At 39.1% G+C, this 12,806-nt stretch overlaps 1 protein-coding gene across 5 annotated transcripts in view; it reads left to right on the top strand.

The window, feature by feature from the left end:
- The window catches only part of RALGAPA1 (Ral GTPase activating protein catalytic subunit alpha 1), a 265,890-nt gene that overhangs the window by 39,036 nt on the left and 214,048 nt on the right, over positions 1-12,806 (top strand). For all 5 annotated transcript variants that reach the window (XM_075065524.1, XM_075065523.1, XM_075065522.1 and 2 more), the window contains exons 7-9: positions 3,049-3,164; positions 10,198-10,336; positions 12,260-12,471. In XM_075065524.1, coding sequence (XP_074921625.1) covers positions 3,049-3,164; positions 10,198-10,336; positions 12,260-12,471 — 467 coding nt within the window. The remainder of the gene's footprint in view (positions 1-3,048; positions 3,165-10,197; positions 10,337-12,259; positions 12,472-12,806) is intronic.

The following is a 12,806-nucleotide window of genomic DNA, read 5'->3' as shown; positions in this document are numbered from 1 at the left end:
CTTTTCCATTGCTCAGGTACTGTAGAAATAACTAAAGTAAGTCATCTGATATGCTTTCTGTTACCTATGGGGCTTATGGAACCACTAATGAGTGCAGCTGTGCTCAGGGCTTCTAGGATCCTGGTGTCATTCTTGACCCTGACCCTTCTTTCTATTCCCAAATCTCTTAGGAACATATGTGTTGCTTTATTGCAGCAGAGCAGTGGTCCATCTAATCCAGTATCTTTACAGTAGCCAGTACCTGATATTCAAGAGAGAGGTTTATGAACCACCATAGTAGACAATTATAGAATAACCTGCTCATAGGAGAAACTGTAACCTCTAACTGCAGCCTTGTGCCCTAAGGCATAAGGGTTTATATCCTTTTATGACATAATTTTTATACTAGCTAAGGCAACTGGATATTTTCTTTATTCATATGGATGATCCTTTGATTCCTACTAGATTCTTAGTCCCAATGATTTCTTGGGACAATGAGTTCCGCAGATCACTCGGAGCAACATTTATACCTGTAGCTGTATCACTAACTCCATAAGACCCCTGTATGAAGATCTATTTCAACTTCCTTTTCCAACAAAAAAAGATTCATAGCATCATCTCCTCTCATACTGGTTATCATAACTAGAGCTGGTCAGAATTTTCTGGCAAAACGGGCTTTTATTAGAAACTTGATTTGTCAAAAGTAAAATAGTTTGTGGAAACATCCATTTCAATGAACTTCCGGTGAAACACCACAGGCCATGCTTGGTTTCCCGGCAGCTATCCTGGTGTGCTTCTGGGGACACCCGGGCTTCCAGGGGTCGCAGCTTCAGAGCAGCCCCATAGTGCAGATTGTGCCAGGGACCCCAGAGGTTCTTGTTGTCGTGTCTGTTCTGCAGTGTCCAAAACAATAGGAAAGGAGGAACAAGCAGGGCAGGACTTACATGCTGTTAGGTAGCAAAGAATTATGGAGGACGAGGAGCTGGAAAAAATGCTCAAGCTTTGATTACAAGAGAGTACAAAATAGAGAAGCACTGAACAAATGTAATTGGAGAATTTTAAATAAAAATGTAACTAAAATCTAAAAGCAGCAACAGTAATCATAAAACAGGTTTAAGATTACTGACTAATGAAAGAACAACTGAAAGAACCATAGGATAGATATTTTAGTTCCTTAAAACAAAAATGCGAAATCCATTTTGGAATATTCCTTGTTTGGCTTGATTTTGTGGAACGATAACAGATTTTTAAAATAGGGACTGAGCAGATAGATTTAATAAAATTAGTATTCAAAAGTAAGCACAGATAGCCTTGATGATGATGATTGAAGTGTGCTTACCACATAAAAGTGAAAAAAGTACAAAGGGCATAATAAGACAACTTGTAGAGGACTTATTGGCAAAGTCTCTTTTAAATTTGAATCACTCTTGGGGTAGGATTTTTGGTTGTAATTTGTATTTGATTTTGTTTTGAGCAGCCAATTTTCCAACACCTGTTTGTCATAATTTTTCAGACAAACACAAATTAAGGGAAACAGTATATTTATTGATGAAATGTCTGTAGAAATATAGTGCTGGAAGGGACCATGAAAGGTCACTTCATCCATTCCCCGGCATTGACGCAGGACCAGACATACCTAATCTATGCCTGATAGCTGTTTATCTAACCTGTTCTTAAAAACCTCCAGTGATGGGAATTCCTCAATCTCTCTTGTAGCATATATCCTAGACCTTTAATTTCCTCATAGTTAGAAAGTTTTTCCCACTATCTAACCTAAATCTCCCTTGCTGCAAATTAAGCCCATTACTTTGTGTCCTACCTTCAGTGGACATGGACAACAGTTGATCTCCATCCTCATTATAATAACTCTTAATATATTTGAAAACTGATACCTGATTCCCCCCTCAGTCATCTTTTTTCTCAAGACTAACCATGCTCAGTTTCTTCATAGGTCAGTTTTTCTAAACCGTTTTATAATTTTTGTAGCTCTCTTCTGGACTCTTTCCATTTTGTCCTCATCTTTCCTAAAGTGGATATCCAAAACTGGACGCGCCACTCCAGCTGAGATCTCACCAGTGCCAAGCAGAGCAGACCAATTATCCCTAGTGTATTGCATACAACACTTCTGTTAATACACCCCAGAATTATATTAGCCTTATTCACAACTGTGTATCACTTACTGACTTTCATTCAGTTTGTGATCCCCTGTAATTCCTAGATCCTTTTCTGCAGTACTATTTCCTAACCAGCTATTCTCCAGTTTGTATTTGTTATATTTGATTTTTCCTTCCTAAGTTTAGTACTCTTCACTTCTCTCTATTGAATTTGATCTTGTTGATTTCAGACCAGTTCCCCAGTTTGTCAGGGGTGTGTTGAATTTTAATCCTGGCCTCCACAGGCTTTCAAGCCCTCCTAGGTTGGTGTCATTAGCAATTTTATAAGCATACTCTCCACCCCATTATCCACATCATTAATGAAAATATTAAGTAGTACCAGACTCAGGACAGACTCCTCTGGGACCCTCGTCGATACGTCCTCCCAGCTTAATAGTGAATCATTGATAACTATACCTCTACCCCGATATAATGGTATCCTCGGAGCCAAAAAATCTTACTGCATTATATCGAACTTGCTTTGATCTGCTAGAGCGCTCAGTCCTCCCCCCCCCTCCCCCCCGAGCGCTGCTTTACTGTGTTATATCCAAATTTGTGTTCTGTTGGGTCACGTTATATCGGGGTAGAGGGGTATTCTTTGGGTATAGTTTTTCAACTTTTTGCGCACCAGCCTTATAATAATTTTCATATAGACCACATTGCACTAGTAGGCTTATGAGAATGTCATGTGGGACTGTGTCAAAGAATTTACTCAAATCAAGATAAATCACATTTGCTGCTTCCCTCCTATCCACCTGTCTCGTAAAAAGGAAATCAAATTAGTTTGTCATGGTTCGTTTTTGACAAATCCATGTTGGCCATTATATATCTCCCTGTTGCCTTCTAGTTGCTTAGAAATTGATGGTTTAATAATTTGTTCCAGTATCGTAATTAACTATTTTTCATTTTTGGACAGCACAAGTGACTGTAGAGGAAATTACTCCACTTGTCCCTCCACAATCAGGAGATAAAGGACAAGAAGATCTTACAAGCTACTTTCTAGAAGCACTTTTGAAATACATAGTAATTCAGGTATGTTCCATAGGTTGCAAACAGAAGAAAAGTAACTATTTTTTGTTTATCTACTGTAGTGGACCAACAGCACCATAAACATACACAGGAACGATGCATTATTTTGTTTCACCTTCCAAGAGCGTATCTTATAGAAAACATACTTTCAGAAAGTGTCCATTTCTTGTTTATGCCAAGGTCCACAGATCAGTCGTAGTGGATACTTCAGCCCGCTTAAAACTTGGGAGCAGAACCAGACCTGTCAGTCACTGATAGAAGGGGAATACTTGGCCTCTGGAAGTTCCTGCCAGTTTTTCTGCTCCCACGTGGCTGATGGGCTCAGCCCAACTTTACCTGCTGCCAAGCTTTTCTGAGGAAAAATTTCAAACTTTATTTCAAATGTTTAGACTACCAGTTTAGTTCAGTAATATGTCTAATTCCCAGCTGTGTCCCTAGGGCTTCATTGGATTTTTGGAGAGACTGTCCCCTCAGCTCCACTTCTGCTATTCAGGTGTTTTCCTCAGTTGATGCCCTTGCAGGCTTCAGGGAGTGTGCTAGATTGAGGAGAACCCAGAGGCAAAAGGGTCTTACTCGATATGGGGATGAAGCGTGTTGTTGGAGAGCTCTGCTGGCTCTGCAGACAGGATGCAGTTTCACCCTCCCAGCACAATCTGGGCAGGGTCGTCTTAGCTCCGTTCCTTTCCCAGGACAAGAGATGAGCCAGGCAGGACTGGAAAAGAATTTGCTCTGGGGCAGCCAGTCCTTTTCTTCCCAAAGTACATGAGGGAAGTGAAGCCAGAAGAAAAGACTGCCAGATGGAAGATCGCACCTGAGTCCTGTAGCCCGTCAACCAGACCTCTGACTGTGGAGCTCAGATGCTTCCTCTTCCTCTCCGCTGAACTGAGGCTGGAGGGCATTGGATGCTGCTGATGCCAATGAATGCAGTAAGGAGCTTTTGGGCTTAGTTGCCACTTCTAACTCTGCTCCCCTGTCAATCCCAACTCATGTCTGAGGCTCAGACCTCCTGGGAAAACAGACTTCTATGATCCATGTAAATTCCATTCAACAGAGAGGGATCTAGTTCTGGGGAGTCAGTATCTTTCTTGAGGAAATCAGGAGGGGCTCATTTGTGGGAGAGGAAATAAATCAAGCCTCTTGGAGGACAGGGAGATCACTAGCCTCTTGAAATATTTTTGTAGCCTTCTGAGCCTGATTTCATACTGCCTCTGAATCAGGCTTATGCGAACAGACTCTGAAAGGGAAAACAAATCTGTTGTGTTTCCGCTGCTCACCTTACTGAGTGCAGCAGAGCAGATAATCCTCAGTGCCTGTTTCCCCTGCTCAGCTCCACAGAGTGCAGCATGGCAGATCAGAGCAGAAAAGACCAGGCCATAAACATATGCTGATTCCTGCAGGTGTGCACCCCTCCCTGAACCTCCCAAAAGAATTCTTTCTCCTAAGGGAAGAAGACCTCCAGTCCAAATCAGCTGAGAATCAAATAATATATCTAAACACCAGAGGATAGATCCTGAGGCAAGAATTCACTGTGAAACTAAACTTAGTAGGTCTACAAATGCCCAAGGCAAGCTGTAGCTATATACTATTTCTCATGTAGCCTGGAAGGATATAATAGTTTGGTAAGAATTTCCTGCCCGTATTGGGCTATCATTCCCAGCTGTCATTGTGGGTCACCATGGCCTAATGTCTAGGTTTTTGTTCCCAGCTTCCCTGCCTCACCACTGCTTCTACTTTCTCCGCTGAGCAAATGGTTATGGAGTGATGAGAAGGGCAGCATCCCAGATCTGGAAAAGTCAGCAGGCAGTAAAGAGTTTCTTGGCTTGCCATTTTTTTTCATTCTTTCCCAGTCTCCATTTTATAAGGCCAGCAGGTTCTAGGGTGACCAGATAGCAAGTATGAAAAATCGGGACGGGGATGGCAGGTAATAGAAGCCCATATTAAAAAAAGCCCCAAATATCGGGACTGTCCCCACAAAATCAGGATGTATGGTCACCCTAGCAGGTTCCCAATTTGTGTATTAGTTAAAATGTAATGTGGTATCATATAAATGTGGCTATCCTGAGCAGTGACTCAGGCTTTTTAACTGGGGAGATTTTTTACCTGAAAGAGTAGTCTCTTCACTATACAGGCCTTTCAAAGGCAGCCATGTGTGGGCTGGCATCGTTTCAGTCCCCTCTCTGGGGCATGAAATCTTCCAGGTGTAATTAGTACAACAAAAATAAACAAGTCCTCTGATTCCGTAAGTGGCCCTGCATACTTTTTACAAGCAGTGCTAACATGGGTGGATAATATTGCAAGTAGGGCTGTCAAGCAATTTAAAAAAATTAATTGCACCATTAAAAATATTAATCCCGATTAATTGCGTTGTTTAAATAAATAGTATTCCATTATTGCTTAATATTTTTGGATGTAGTCTACATTTTCAAATATATTGATTTCAATTACAATACAGAATACAAAGTCTAGTGCTCACGCTATATTTATTTTTGATTACAAATAATTGAACTGTAAAAAACAGAAGAAATAGTATTTTTCAATTCACCTCATACAAGTACTGTAGTGCAATATTTTATCATGAAACTGGAACTTAGACATGTAGAATTATGTACAAAAATAAATAAATACTGAAAAATAAAGCAATGTAAAACTTTAGAGCCTACAAGTCCACTGAGTCCTACTTCTGGGACAGCCAATCGCTCAGACAGAAAGACAGACTTAGTTACAATTTGCAGGAGATAATGCTGCCTGTTTCTTGTTTACAATGTCACCTGAAAGTGAGAACAAACATTGGCATGGCACTATTGTAGCTGGCGTTGCAAGATATTTATGTGCTAGATGTGCTGCAGATTCATATGTCCCTTCATCTTCAACCACCATTTCATAGGACATGCGTCCATGTTGATGCTGAGTCCTTGCTTGACAACGAACCAATGCAGAGCGCACCATTGCATGTTCATTTCCATCATCTGAGTCAGATGTCACCAGCAGAAGGTTGATTTTTCTTTTTTGGTGGTTTGGGTTCTATAGTTTCAACATCTGAGTGTTATTCTTTTCAGACATCTGAAAGCATGCTCGACCCCCTTGTCCCTCTCAGATTTTGGAAGGCACTTCTGATTCTTAAACCTTGGGTTGAGTGCTGTAGCTATTTTTAGAAACCTCACATGGATATCTTCTTTGCGTTTTGTCAAATCCGCTGTGAAAGTGTTCTTAAAACAAACATGTGCTTGGGTCATCATCCGAGACTGCTATAACATGAAATATATGGCAGAATGCATGTAAAACGAGCAGGAGACATGCAATTCTCCCCCAAGGAGTACAGTCACAAATTTAATTAACAGATTATATTTTAACGAGCATCATCAGCATGGACGCATGTCCTCTGGAATAGTGGCCGAAGCATGAAGGAGCATACAAATGTTTAGCATATCTGGCACAAAAGTACCTTGCAACGCCAGCTACAAAATATGAATGACTGTTCTCACTTTCAGGTGATATTGTAAACAAGAAGCAGGCAGCATTATCTCCTGCAAATTATAACCAAGTTTGTCTTAGCGATTGGCTGTCCAAGAAGTAGGACTCAGTGGACTTCTAGACTCTAAAGTTTTATATTGTTTTGTTATGTAACTGCTCTCAAAAACAAAAAAAATCTGCATTTGTAAGTTGCACTTTCATAGTAGAGATTGCATTACATTACTTGTATGAAGTGGATTGAAAAATACTGTTTCTTTTTTTACAGTGCTAATATTTAATCAAAAATGATAAAGTGAGCAGTGTACACTTTGCATTCTGTGTTGTAATAGAAATAAATGTTTTTGAAAACGTAGTAAAACATCTGAAAATATTTAATTTCAATTGGTATTCTGTCATTTAACAATGCGATTAATTTTTTTGAGTTAATCATGTGAGTTAACTGCGATTAATTGACAGCCCTAATTACAAGTAATATGGTCTTTTTGAGACTCAAAATTGTGTGACTAAGAGCTTCTCCCTGGATAAAAAGTGAGTGAGGGGGAAATTGGATTCAAATCTGTTTCATGCAGGCATATATGGGTCTCTGGTTCTTGGGGTAAGACACTCAGATAAAGCAATTCCCAGCTGTCTGAGTGATACAGTTGAAAACTTTTGTGGAAAGCTGAGACTATTCAGTCATCAGTAAAGTCAGTTTACAATCCTGACTCCTGCCAGGTACTGCGGAAACGAGTAGTGGTGATATGGGAAATTGAAGCATTCTGAAGCACAACAGGAGAAAATACCTCTTTGTAAGAGGTAGCTAGAACGAGTGGAGGATCAGTAACTGATCTCTGTTGCTAATATCTATTCAGAGATATATGCAGGCTCCTAACCAGCTCCATGTGGAGTAAGACCCCATGTAATGCCAGGCTTTCTCAGTTAAGGAACACTAGAGCTATCCGTATAGCTTTGATCGGATGGGGTCACTGAATAGTGTCCAGAGGGGAGACCCTGTGGAGCTGTGCAAGAATTCTAGAAACAGCTCTGTCCCACTCCCAGTCTCAACAACCAATGGACAGGCCACTACATGAATGAAATAATCTATAGTATTTCTTCAGATCAGAGCATTAAAACCTTCTCCCCATACTGTTTCTGTCTTCTGGGAATTGAGAACAAACAGAGCACAGCTGAATCATCTAAATAAGTTCCTAAAGGAGATTTTTCTTCAAGAATTCCCATTTTATCATCCTCAGACAATTCTTATGTTTTGCAGACAGGTGGCAGCCTTTTTCTTTTCCCAGATTTGATCATTATCATTTGAACTGACATGTGATTCCAGGGTTTGTCTCGGGGATCATAGTAGCAATATTATTGGCTTTAGAAAAGACTGAAATTCACTTATCTCTTCCTGGAAACCATTTTTGGTCAGGGTTCTGTAGAGAGAAAACTGAAGAATATATAAAGTGATTTGATTCCTGAACTATCTTTTGATTCAGGTCAAACAGACACATGGTACCAGGAAAGTCAGTCATAGGCCTGGGGAGGATGAATACTATTGAGCACAAGATCTTATTTGAGGAGAATGTTAACAAGGTGAAGATGGCCCTAATGATGTGGTGTCACAGAAACAATCTCAAAACTCATTGTCTAATCACCTCATTGACTGTCATCCCCATAATTTTCCACAACTGTGGAAAATTTAAAATCCATAAAAATAAAAAAAAGCTTAACATGAATATTTATTTTTATTTGTAGAAATTATAAAAATCAAATTCTGCTAAGCTCAGGTATAATATTCTCAACATTTTAATGAAAAGGAAGTTTTGTACAATCCAATATTAAATGCTTCATTTGGGCATCCACCGTATTCCAACTCTGCAAGGTCATTCAGTATGTTCTTGGAACCTCATTCTGCATCTTCCAGCACTACCCAGATTGAACCTCTGAAGAAACTGTTGTCATATTTGCTATCCATTAGAGTAGGCTTCCCAATGAGGTGTATGGTGTCTTTATTTATTTATTTATTATTTTATTTCGAGTTGGGAACTTTCTCTAACAAAGTCCCATTATTATACTTTTAATTCAGACAGGAACTGTTCATAATTGTGTCATGGAATCCATTCCATGAGTAAATTCAAGAAAAGTTCCTACTTCAATTAAGCATCAGAGTCCAGTTCTCAAGAGCACTCACAACCTCAGAACAGAGTAGTCCTGTGCTGAGATCTACAAATGGCCCTCAATTGACCAAATTCTGCAGATTGGTCAACCAATCATAGCCAATGCTGCTAACTTTCTTTTGCAGAAGAGTTCTCGATGTCTTACTGCCCTCGACTAGATGGAGGAGATAGATTGTATACAAGTACACCTCTACCTCAATATAATGTGACCCAATATAACACAAATTCGGATATGACATGGTAAAGCAGCACTCCGAGGGGGCGGGGCTTCACACTCTGGTGGATCAAAGCAAATTTGATATAACGTGGTTTCACCTATAACGTGGTAAGATTTTTTGGCTCCCAAGGACAGGGTTACATCAAGGTAGAGGAGTATCTTGTTTTGAATGTCCATATCTGAAGGATAATCCCTGAAAGGGCACTGCTCTGAAAATCCCATTGTAATGGGTCTGTGGATCTTAGCATGAAGAACAAGAGGAAAACTTTTCAGTACTTACCTGAAAATTTCGTCCTTTGAATAATAAGGTCTACAGATCTAGCCCATTCTGGAGACAAGTGGATTACCTAGGACAGAGATGTAAACTGATAGTCAAGGATTTGGGCATGTTGTCAGTAGGTCGAATTTACCATATTCTGAAGTAGGAGAAATTGATTTGTTTTTTCTCAAAGCATATTTACTCAATCTGTAATTTAAGAAAGTATATTTGAATTATCCTGGCTGTAGAAGTTACCTGAACTGGAAGGAACTTCAGAAAGCATAGCATACCCTGGCTGTCAGTGATTGACAGGTTTGGTTTTGCTCTCGAGCTGCAGGCAGGTTGAAGTACCCATTGTAACAGATCTCTGGACATTATTGCACAAAAAAGAGAGGAATTTTTTAGGTAAGCACAAATATATTTTTATAGTTTTTATAAGGTAACTTTGAAACCGAAAGATGATTTACTACAACTTAAACTTCTGGAGGGGCCACTCTTAAAAGTACGTGTAATCTCTGATTTCAGTGGGATTGTACATGTGCTTAAAATTACGTATATGGTTAAGTATTCTGCTGCATCTAGAGTTTAGAGGAAAAGCTTTGCGTAGTCGTCTTAATCTCTCAGCTAGCCAGTCCCTCCCACCATTTTGAAAATGTAACATTGTAATAATTACATTAGGACTGGATTGTATGCATTTTAATAATCTCTTGTATAATTAAGCAATAGGATCTCTCCTCTTATTTTATCTTTGCTCCGTTTAGCAAGTGTTGAAAATGCATTTGATCTTTAATTTAATTAAAACTGAAATTTGACTTTTGAAAACTTAAAAAAACCAAAACTGCAGCAAAGTTCTGAAACATTTGATATACTTGAAATATTTGTTTCAATATTTCCTATGTTTCAACCTCAAAAAATTGTTGTTTTTTCTTTAAGGTCAAGAGTTTAGAATGGAAGAACAAGGAAAACCAAGAAAAGGGATTTTCATTCTTGTTTTCATATTTTAAAAAATATTACTTGCCTTATATTTTTCCAAACATCTGTAAGGAGACCAGTTTGTATAACCCTGTACTTGGTAAGAGTTTAATGTTTTTTACAGATGTTTAAACATTTTGTAACTTACAATATAGAGATGCAGCTTTTTGAGTGATGCTGCCTGCAGAGAACTTGGATCTGTTAGGAAATGTGGCCTTTATCTATAATGTATGTTTTCAGTTCTATTGAGTTCACCTGTATTAATGGAAGCACCACTTGACCTCTCTTTTTTAATTATTTAAGAGCTAGGATGTTGTAATGCTCTGATTCACTTTAAATAAATTACGGTAACTCCTACATACTTAAAAAAAAATCTTTTTTTTAATTTATAGTTTGATTTCACCCCACGTTCCTAAAATCTGGGGACAACAGAAGGGAATAACTTAAAGAACAAAATATAAAGGAGTGGGATGGGAGGGAAAGGAGCAGAAGAATCAAGGTCAGTGAGGGGAAAGGAAAGCATTATCTATTTCCATCCACTTAAGAATTAATCAGAAGTTTCTAAAAATTAGACAAGATCCTTTCAAGTTTGTCTTAAATTCTTCTTCTCTAAAAAGTTACTCACTCTTCAGCTTCTAGGTGAGTCAATCGTAGAGCCACGCTTCTATCCCAGGAGGAAGCCTACTGTTCCATCTAAACCATACAAGTCATTTGGATACACTCACTGCACTAAAAACCAAGTTTAAAAAAAAAAAATCAAACTTAATGCACCCTGAATCATGAATAAATTACATTTAGAGGAGAAAAAACCTGTTATTTCTGTGGAACCAAAAGAAATTAGCAATGTTGCTCATTGGGTAACATCCACTCCGTTGACACGGAGCCAGATCAGTTGGATTCCATAATACCATCTAAAGTTTAGTCAAGACAATGCAAATTATGTTATCATGTGCTAGGCTGGTCATGTTAAGAGCTTGTCATCTCCCAAGCTCTAAATTGACAATTTTTGCATATGTTAAAATATAACTTGCCCTGTGTTAACTAGAGTTTTAAAAGGTGTTGGTTAGACTGAGAGAGCTTACACAATTTAACACACCTTTACATCCTAATTTAAACAAAGCTTATAAGTTGGGGAGGTGATATTCATGCCACATACTTTCCTCCCGCTTGCTGGCCTCCACAAAGGTCAGCAAGGGCTGTTGCATGTTCCTCAAAACTGCTGTTAAAGCCTGTGGACTAGAATAGAGTCTCTGAACCCACCATGCCAGGAGTGCTGGAACTGTGGATCTACATCAACATAGGTTCAACCACAGGACTTAAGTGGTATGAAATAACCCTTTGCAAAATGGGTGAATTACTTCATCTATGAATTGTTGTTCAATAACCCTTTTGATCAATTATAAACAATTTTTCATTTCTAAATAAACCTACGACAGTTTCTTCTCACCCTAAATGAAAATGCTGTGCTTGTTTGGGCCAAAGTCCAGTTTAGGTAATTGCATTCTGCCACTTAAAATTGCTCAAGTAGTTTTAATTGGAAGGTGGTTTCCTTTACTTTTTGTTCTGAACAATGGTGTAGTGTTGCTGTTTGCTGTTTAAAATTTTGCTGGGTTTCATTCCATATCAGTGGCAGGCTATAGAATTCCTCAATAGAGTACATAATTTTAAAATGGCTTAGGGAATCATCTGGATAGAAAGGCACTGTATAAATTAAGCTTTACTTGTTAAGAATTGTTTACGAGACCATAAAGGAAAGGCAAATGGACCAGTTGATCCAATAGGAAATGTTTGCAGCCTTTTAGGCCGATAATACAATTTCCAGGGGCTGCCTTTTGAAGCGTAATGCTCTACCCTTTTACTGCTATTGTGAGACTCTGTCCTATCCCCTTGTGGAATCAATGATTGTGCTGCACTGGGAGTTTCAAAAACCCAGAAATCCTGGGATTTCAATTGGGTTGGATGGGGCATTGAGATGGTAGGCCTTTCTTCTGACACTAATTTTAAAATGCTTGCTTTTCATCAGAGATACCACAAATGAGACCAAAGCCACACTATGTAATGGTAAAGAAAGATGCTGAAACCAATGAAGCGATATATTGCACAAAGGAACCTTTTCTTAAGGCTCGTGTTATTGTCATTCGATGGCTGGTGTCTTTCTGGCTTGAGCCAAAACCTCATACAGGACCTCATATTCCTGGGATGGAAGGTGGTGAAATTGTGCCAAAGAATATTCAGGTATTACCAAATGCACATTTCAAATAGATTTTCTCCATTTTGGAAGACTTCTCAGTAGTCTTCTGTTGTGATGTCAACTCTGAAATTCTACCACTGTATGTTTCTCTTAGGCCTTGTTTACACTACCACTTACAGCGGTGAAATGTTCTTCGCTTAGGGGTGTGAAAAAAACACTCCGTGATTGATGCAAGTTTCAGCACTGTACAGTGGCAATGTAGATAGTGGCTCTCAGCTCTGGTAGCTATTCCCCTCATGGAGGTGGTTTTATTACAGCACTGGGAGAGCTCTCTCCCAGCACTGACACCATGATTACGCAGCCATGTTAAAGCACTGCG

The sequence above is a fragment of the Chelonoidis abingdonii genome, chromosome 4, assembly GCF_003597395.2.
Source record: "Chelonoidis abingdonii isolate Lonesome George chromosome 4, CheloAbing_2.0, whole genome shotgun sequence".
NCBI lineage: Eukaryota > Metazoa > Chordata > Testudines > Testudinidae > Chelonoidis > Chelonoidis abingdonii.
The sequence above is the reverse complement of the archived record's forward strand: the minus strand, read 5'-3'. Positions and strand labels throughout refer to the sequence as shown.